This window comes from Ostreococcus tauri, assembly GCF_000214015.3.
Source record: "Ostreococcus tauri WGS project CAID00000000 data, contig chromosome 12, whole genome shotgun sequence".
Lineage (NCBI taxonomy): Eukaryota > Viridiplantae > Chlorophyta > Mamiellophyceae > Mamiellales > Bathycoccaceae > Ostreococcus > Ostreococcus tauri.
The window spans coordinates 298,150-306,284 of record NC_014437.2 but is presented as its reverse complement, the minus strand read 5'-3'; the positions used below and the strand labels follow the sequence as shown (position 1 = coordinate 306,284).

General features: G+C 60.9%; 5 protein-coding genes across 5 annotated transcripts; 2 read left to right on the top strand and 3 right to left on the bottom strand.

Annotated features, from left to right (window-relative positions):
- Window positions 1-868: 868 nt before the first annotated feature.
- OT_ostta12g01900 (Carotene isomerase) lies at window positions 869-2,968 on the top strand (the record flags this gene model as incomplete). The annotated part of the gene is made up of 1 exon (XM_022982882.1): window positions 869-2,968. One exon carries the CDS (start codon window positions 869-871, stop codon window positions 2,966-2,968), a length of 2,100 nt encoding a protein of 699 aa, XP_022840102.1.
- Window positions 2,969-3,148: 180 nt separating this feature from the next.
- OT_ostta12g01890 (Fatty acid desaturase, type 1) lies at window positions 3,149-4,243 on the top strand (the record flags this gene model as incomplete). Its single annotated transcript, XM_003082286.1, has 1 exon — window positions 3,149-4,243. The coding sequence occupies one exon, from the start codon at window positions 3,149-3,151 to the stop codon at window positions 4,241-4,243; it is 1,095 nt and encodes a 364-aa protein (XP_003082334.1).
- A 48-nt stretch (window positions 4,244-4,291) lies between these two features.
- On the bottom strand, window positions 4,292-5,356 carry OT_ostta12g01880 (Inositol monophosphatase, metal-binding site; the record flags this gene model as incomplete). The annotated part of the gene is made up of 1 exon (XM_022982881.1): window positions 4,292-5,356. One exon carries the CDS (start codon window positions 5,354-5,356, stop codon window positions 4,292-4,294), a length of 1,065 nt encoding a protein of 354 aa, XP_022840101.1.
- Window positions 5,357-5,621: 265 nt separating this feature from the next.
- OT_ostta12g01870 (ApaG domain) lies at window positions 5,622-6,507 on the bottom strand (the record flags this gene model as incomplete). Its single annotated transcript, XM_022982880.1, has 2 exons — window positions 5,622-5,912; window positions 6,016-6,507. 2 exons carry the CDS (start codon window positions 6,505-6,507, stop codon window positions 5,622-5,624), a joined length of 783 nt encoding a protein of 260 aa, XP_022840100.1.
- Window positions 6,508-6,643: 136 nt separating this feature from the next.
- Window positions 6,644-7,385, bottom strand: OT_ostta12g01860 (unnamed product; the record flags this gene model as incomplete). The annotated part of the gene is made up of 2 exons (XM_022982879.1): window positions 6,644-7,149; window positions 7,217-7,385. The coding sequence occupies 2 exons, from the start codon at window positions 7,383-7,385 to the stop codon at window positions 6,644-6,646; spliced, it is 675 nt and encodes a 224-aa protein (XP_022840099.1).
- Window positions 7,386-8,135: the final 750 nt, after the last annotated feature.

Sequence of the window (8,135 nt, the reverse complement as noted above, 5' to 3'; positions counted from 1 at the left end):
TCGCGATATCATCGACATGGTTGTCGTGTTCGATCGCGGCCGTCGCAGTCGCGTCTTCGCCGCCGTCAACCGCGCCACGTTTCCTGCGTCGGCGCATCATCGGTGGGCTGCCCAAAGCCGCTTCCCTGGCTCTCCGTCGCTTTTGAGCGGCGGAGCGATTGTTGAAGATCTCCCTCTCGACATCGGCCGCGTACTCTGCCCAGGGATCTCCCTCGGATCCGTGCGCGCGCATCGACGCGCTCCCTCCGTCTCCCTCTCGACGACGCGCGGCTTCATCGATGCGAGCTCGATTGGCTTCGTCCTCCGCTATGAGGTCCCGATTGCGTATGTACCCCATGGACGCGCGTGAAGTGCGCTCGCGTCGTCGCGTGTCGCCGTCGCGCGCTTCTCTCGCGTTCGCATCGTCCCCCGACGCCGCGTCGCCGCGCCGTCGCGCGTCGCCGCCGACGCGAGTGGTGACCGGGCGAGCGAATCACGACAACGTTTTGCACGAAGAATGTGCGCGCTCGGGTGATTTACTTTCATCACGTCCTACCAGGTTTGTGTTTACCCAAGATGGAACGAGCGACTCCCATCGAGGCATGACTCAAGTATTGACATGCTGACGAGTCCCGACTCGCCAATCGCGCCGAATCCGACACAGACCCGCACGCGCGATTGTCACGGCGATATTTTCACACACGATTCGTGTGGGCGAACAGTGTGAACTCGTCCCCGCCCGCGCCCCGAGCGTATCCAGCGCGCGCGCGACGCTGGCGCGCACTCGCGCGCGCGCGCGAGAACGGCGAAAGCTCGACGACAACGCCGTCGCGGTGACGCGCGCTCCGTCGCGCTCGATCGGTGATCGCGACGTGCGCGCGCGGGCGTCATGCGGTCGTTCGGGCGGACGGGGAGCTCGAGCGCGGTCGCGTCGACGACGTGCAGCGGCGCGTCGGGAGGGCGAGGGCGCGAACGAGGACGGGCGAGGCGAGCGAGGCGATGGTGCGGGGGGGCTGGGGCGGCTGGGGGACGGCGAGCGGGGCGCGCGAGGCGTGAGGGCGATGGAGACGGCGCCGAGCGGATAACCGCTGCGCGCGCGACGCGAGGCGAGAGTGATCCCTCGACGAGATCGAGCGCGCTGGACGACGCGGACGAGGAGTACGACGTGGTGGTGATCGGGAGCGGGATCGGTGGGCTCTCGTGCGGGGCGCTCTCGGCGAAGTACGGGTACAAGACAAAGGTATTTGAGAGCCACTATCTCGCGGGCGGGTGCTGTCACATGTTTGATCATCGCGCCCCGGACGGTTCGCTGTACAAGTTCGAGGTCGGGCCGTCGATTTGGGAGGGTTTGGATCGTCCGACGGGGAACCCGTTGCGTATGGTGTTCGACGCGCTCGGGGAGACGGTGCCGGTGAAGACGTACGACGGGATATCCATGTGGACGCCAGAGGGGCACTGGAGATTTCAGACAGGGGATGACGACGCGCCAGGTGGATTTTGCGACTTGTTGAGAGAGAAGGCGACCGATCCCGATCTCGCCATCAAGGAGTGGAAGGCGCTGAAGGGTCGATTGGAACCGCTGTACGATGCGCTTGACGCGTGTCCTCTCACCGCGCTTCGCCAAGACGCAGGTCTATTGGTGAGCACCGTGATTGCCATTCCCTTCTACCTCACGCACCCGCAGGTCATGCTAGACATTCCGTATATTTTGGACTCGTTTCATAAGTTATCACGACAGTACGTCACGGAGCCGTTTTTGAAGCAGTGGATCGATATGCTCGCGTTTTTCAGTGGCTTCCCGGCAGAGGGGACGATGGGCGCGACAATGATCTATAGCATTCCCGGATTCCATCGCCCCGGAGCGTCACTGTGCGCCCCAGAGGGAGGTACACAAGCGGTGGTGGATAAGCTTCAGCACTGCTTGGAGAAGTTCGGTGGAGATCTCCAGCTAAAAGCGCACGTTGACGAGATCATCGTCGAGGATGGCGAGGCCAAGGGTGTGCGTCTTCGCAACGGCAAGATCATCAAAGCAAACCACGCGGTCGTGTCGAACGCTACGATTTGGGACACCGTACCGATGCTACCGAACGCTGAGGAGCTGCAGGCGCAGGGATTAGATAGAGCGGTGGAATGGAAGGAGGAAATGTCGGAGATCCCCGCGTTGGGAAGCATCATGCACCTGTTCCTCGGGATCGACGCCACAGGTTTGCCCGATCTCGATCCGTCGCACCTGTGCGTGATGGATTGGAACAGGCCTTTGGGAGATCCTCAAAATGTTGTTACCATATTTATTCCCACCGTGCTCGACCCAGAAGTCGCACCGGACGGAAAACACATCATCCACGTGTACACGGCTGGGAGCGAGCCGTATGACATTTGGGAAGGCAAGGATCGAGGCAGCAAGGAGTACACCGATTTCAAGCGAGAGCGCGCGTCGATCCTCTGGGATGCGATTGAACGTATCATTCCGGATATCCGCAACCGCGTCGAGGTGGAGGTGTACGCGTCTCCGCAGACGCATCAACGCTTCCTGAGACGTCATCGAGGCACGTACGGACCGGCGTTACCTGCGGGCGGCAGCCTCTTCGGCTTCCTGCCGCTCCCTGAAGTCCCTCAACCCGGTGTGTTGTCTCCTATTCCCAAGTTATTGCGCTGCGGTGACTCGGTATTCCCCGGCGTTGGCGTTCCCGCGGTGGCTGCCTCGGGCGCCATCGCCGCGGCGACGCTCGCCCCGCTCCCCAAGCACCTCAGCCTCATGGCCGAAGTCGCCATGACCCAGAACGCATTCTGGCGCGAACACGGCGGCAAAGACAAGTGGCTCGCCGAGACGCCGTCCCCATTTCACCCCCGAACCGGCGGCGGCGCCGAGTTCATGACCCCCGATCAAGCCGGCTGGTACACTCCCGCGCCCGTCGCTCGGAAATCTGTCGTCGCCGTCGGCAAGGGCGGCGTCGTTGCCGCGTCCGAGCGATCCGTCACCGACCCCTAACTCGTCGACTATCGTGTTTGTTAATAGTACCCCCCGCGCGTCGCGCGAACGGAGACCACGCGACGAAGAACTCTCCGTGTTCCCGTGTCGCATCCGCCTCGTCAAATGGTATCCAAATCACCGAGCGCGACCGTTGTAACCTCAGAGCGCACCGCGTCTCTCACCCCGTCCCCCGACGCGATGATCGCCCGCGTCGGCGCGTGCGGGGCGCGAGAGGTGACGTGCGATGACCTCCACGCGCGTCGTCGCGAGTACGTCGTCCCACCCACCGGTGCGCTCGTCCAGAGACTCCGAGCGGTGACGCGGAGTGAAAAGGATTTCCCATTGATCTTCGCCTTGGTGAACGTGCTCGCGACGACGCCGGCGATGGCGCTCGCTTTGGTGTGCCGTGGACGACACTGGACGCACGGTGCGTCGTACTTCGCGTCGGTATACGGATTATTCTTACAGAGGTTCGCGTTGGCGTTGCACTACGGGACGCACGCGAGCGCATTCAGGAGAGACCGAGTGGCAGGAAGGATCCTGGACAGCGTCGCCGGAGGGTTTCTGGCGCCGTTTTTCGGGATCCCGAGTGGGGTATATAAGTTACATCACGATATGATGCATCACGGGGAGAATAACGCGCTCGGGAGGGATCTGAGCTCGACAGAGGGACTGCGACGGGACAGTGTTTTGGCGTTCGCAGCGTACTGGGCGCGGTTCACGTTCTGGTCGATCGTGGAGTTGCCGCTGTACGCGGTGCGTAAGGGGATGTATGGGACAGCGGTGAAGTGCGTCGCCGGGTTCGTTGGGACGTATGCGGCTTACACGTGCGTGAAATCGTTGAACGCGATGGCGGCGTTTTGGATCTTCGTCGTCCCTTACTTCACAAGCTCGTTCGCGCTCATGTTCGGTAACTGGTCGCAGCACATCTTCGTCGACCCGGATAAGCCGCACTGTCACTATCGTAACTCATACTGCGCCATTAATCATCCGGACAATCAATTGACGTTCAACGACGGTTATCACACGATTCACCACATCAATTCAAAGCTGCACTGGTCCGAGTTACCAGAGCAGTTCTTGGCGACGTTAGATCAGTTCGCGAAGAACGACGGATTGATTTTCGACAATGTTGGGTTCTTCGACGTCGGTTTAGCAGTTATGTGCGGTAGATTGCACTGGTTAGCAGATAGATACGTAAACGTGGGGCAGCCCACAAGAACGCGCGACGAAATCGTCGCCTTACTCAAACATCGATTGAAACCGGTGCGGACGAAGCAAAAGCCAAGCTGAGCATCGTCCATAGCGCGAGTATGTAATAAAGTAATGTTTCAATATAGTCTATCTTACCTTGGCGATGGTCTCCAGGAGCGTCGCGTGCAACTCCGCAGATGAAGTGGCGACAATGCCAATGTCGATGTCTAAGAACCGCCCCTTGCTGAAATCTAACGGTTTACCCGTGCCGTCGCTGATGACGCCTCCTGCCTCTTGAACGACGATCGCTCCCGCGGCGTGATCCCACACCTTTTCTCTGTAATTCGCGGGCGGAAATCTCAGGTACATGTTCGTGTCCCCACGAGCGAGCGCACCGTATTTTGCCATGCTATCGATGCGAACTGGCGGCGCCGTGACGCCCATCGCTGCGCTCAGAGAATTCGTAAACGAGTGATCGGCGACGATGGAGTCACCCCACGACTCCATGTAAGTCGCTTCGCTCGAGTGTGACGTCTTTTGTGTAGAAATTTTCACGCCGTCCACAAAAGGATTGCTCGAATCGAGCGCGCACGCGAGCGCGCCGCGTCCCTTGTATGCCACGAAGAGACATCCCGGCGACGCAGTGGGAATCTCTGTCGCCCCTCGCGGGATCTTCTCGCCCGGCATATTCGGGCATCCCAACACCCCTCCCGTGACCTCACCTCCTTCCATGAGTGCCAGCGCGATGGCGTATTGTCGTCCATTGATGAAACCTTTCGTACCGTCGATTGGATCCAAAATCCAAAACGACCCGCTCGCGCCGCCCTCCGTCTGCCCTCGATCAATCGCGTCCATGACCTCATCCTCGCTGAACGTCCTTTCGAACTCTTCCGCTAACGTCTCGTTTACCTTCTCGGTGACCCGTCGCCTCAAAACCGCGCCTCCATCGCTTCGCATGTCGCTCGCGCTCTCCTCTGCCACCAATCCGACGCTCGGCGCAGCTCGCTCCAGTACCAACGACACCACCGCCTGCGCAGCGAAATCCGCCACCGTGACCGGTGAATCATCCAATTTCGCAACTTTTTCGTTATTGCGCAGTTCGAACTGCGTGCGCTTGCACAGCGTCGACGCCAGACGAACCGCGCGCGTCGCGTGCGCCATGAGCTCTGGGAAATCATTCGACGCTTCGGCCGCGTTGCACGCGACGTGCATCGCTCTCTCGGGTGTTTTATATCGACGAAGGCGGTGTGCGCGCGCAACAGCGCGCGTGGAGACGGCGATCGAGGACGCGGTCGTGGACATGCGCGCGGACGTGTGCTTCGCGGTGGACGGGACGCGCGAGCGGGACGGCAGTTGAACGCAACGATATGATGATAATCGGTACAAAGTTACAACACGTGGGTCGAAATCAAGCGCGGATAGGCGTACAAATCCATCGTGAACGCGCGGGGTCGTCAGTCGAGCGGGGTGTGCGAGTTTAGAGCGGGGCAGATTCGCGCGTAAGCGCCGCAATGTCGTCGTCCTCGTCGTCCTCAGAATCCGCGGCGGCGTCCTCTTTGGTGAAACGCGGCGGCGTGAGCGCGAACGGGGCGATCTCAGCTTCGAAAACTTCCTTCGTCTCCTGCGAGACGCACACGTATGTTCCGCTCATCGATCCGCGGATGCGTTTCAGGACAGTCGCAGATGTGTACGAAAATTTCTCACCCTTCGCGAGCGTCGGTTGTTCGCCGACGACGCCACTCCCCTCGATCTCCTCCGCGTTCCCATCCTGCGTCGTGAAAATGAATTCGTCAGTTTCCGGCGACGATGGATCACCGCGGATCGCCTCTGCGTCGCGTCATCGCGTCGTCGCGTCTTCGTCAAAAACGCGCCTCGTCCACGACTCTCCACCTCCGCGAAACCACCTGTACCGCCTCCTCGTTCTCGTTCTCGATCTCCACCTCGTACGCGTACACGTATCTCTCCATCACCGGCGCCGTCTGCGCCGGGACCAAGGACGCTTTGACCCTTACTCTGACCCCTCGCGTCGTCGCGTCGCTACACGGACTCGGCGCCATGACCCGCATCCGTTCCAATCGCATCCTCAGCGTCCGTAAAGCCCGTAAAGCGGCATCCAAACGATCGCTCAGATGCTCTTCGCTCGCCGACGCCGCCCGGTACTCCTCTCGAGCGACATCGGCGACCGTTCGCCCCTTTAAACGCTCGAAAACTCGAGGTAAGATTTCCGTGAGCTCCTCGTGTTCTCGCTCGGTGAAAACCTCGCTCGCTTGGCTCGCTTGGGTTCGCGAGAGCTGTTCGTCCAGGACGCGGGAGGCTCGGAGAAACCCGCGAAAGGTGGCGCGAGCGAGCGAGCGCGCGGACATCGATGGGACGGCGAGATGTGGAGGCGGGCGCGAGATGCTGACTGGACGCAGCGCGGCGCGGCGCGGTCGGCGCGCGCGGAACGGACGCGATCGAAGTTATTGGTGATTTGGATGGCGCGATGCGGCGGTGATAATTTCACAACCCGAGGTTTCGCGCCGGAAGGCACTCACACGGCGTGAGAACGACCTCGACGTCGATCGTAGCGCGCAGGGGCGGTCGCTCCGTACGACGGATCGGAGGCGCCCACCGCGATCTCAACGACGTCGTTGGTGCGCTCTGGATGAAGGTTTTTTCGATCGGTGAGCGCGTCGACGCCTTGAATCGTTCATCCTCGATGGCCCACTGACGTTCGAGGAACGAACGAGCGACTCGGCGTCGTTCAGCGTCCACGCGCTCGGCGTCCGAGCGCGTCTCGCGCTCGTGCTCCGCATCCGCCTCCGCGCGCCTTTGCTCGATCGTCTCTGGATCTCCACTCGCGCGTAAACTCGGCCAGATCGCTTTGACAATTTTTTCGCAGCGAAAAACAACCTCTTTCGTCGTCTCGTTCGTCTCGATTGTCATCGCGCGCGCGTCGACGTCCGCGCGCAAATCCGCGCGCCACGCGTTCGGAGGCGCCGTCACGCGAAGACACGCCCGCGTCCCTACGCGCGCACGACCCGTCAGTCACCGCGCGCCCATCGCCGCATCACCGTCGCCGCTCCCGATCGCCCGACGCACCTCGACACGCCCACGCGCGCGTCTCGGCGAGATTTTTCACGCGAACCGGCGCCACTTTGACTTCCAACCGTCTCGACGTCTGTCTCCACGCGCACGCCCCGTCGCGTTCGCTCGTCCACGCCGTCCACGCCCCGTGCTTCTCGCCCTCGTCGTCGTCCATGATCGCCCTCCGTTCACGCCCGCGCACCGCGCGCGCGAGTGTCGTCCGCGCATGCGCGCGCGATACGAATCGACCACGCGCGTCATGTCATCATCATCATCATTCATCACTCGTCGCCGCGAACGCCGACGGGCGCCGACGCGACGACGAGCATCGAGCGACGTAGGACGTCCCGTCGCCGCGCCCGCGCTCGGCGTCGACGCCAAAAAAGCATTCCGCCAACGTACTCCGGATCGAGTCGCTGTCGGAAGATAACCCGCTCAGATTCGAAGAAGAAGAAGACCACGTTTTCTCCGTTACGCCGTCGACGCGTGTCCGATCACTGCTATTGTACTAACCTCCGTGTAAAAAGTGATGATACTGAGCTTTGTTATACGCGTTATCGCATCATATCGAGGCATGCTGTACATCGATGGAAAGCTGTTGAAATTTCCCGTACGTCGATGCAAGTTCCCCGGTGTGGATTTGCGTAAAATCGCCGATGCGTGATGATTTCCATTTTGTGTCAATTCCAAAATGATAGGAAAACGCAAAAAAAGTTGCAAAAGTTCGAGAGCGATTTAGCTAAATTTTTACCCCTCCTAGGGTTTCCCCTTTTTTTCTACGTGTGCACGCCCATCGACGAAAAAATTCGAAACGCGCGTGCTCCGCGCGCCAGCGCGCGCGCGGACGACACAAATCGACCCGGGGCGCGACGGAGAGCTCGCGTGCCAAGTTTCACATGTTTTGGCCGCGTGGTCTGCTAAACCC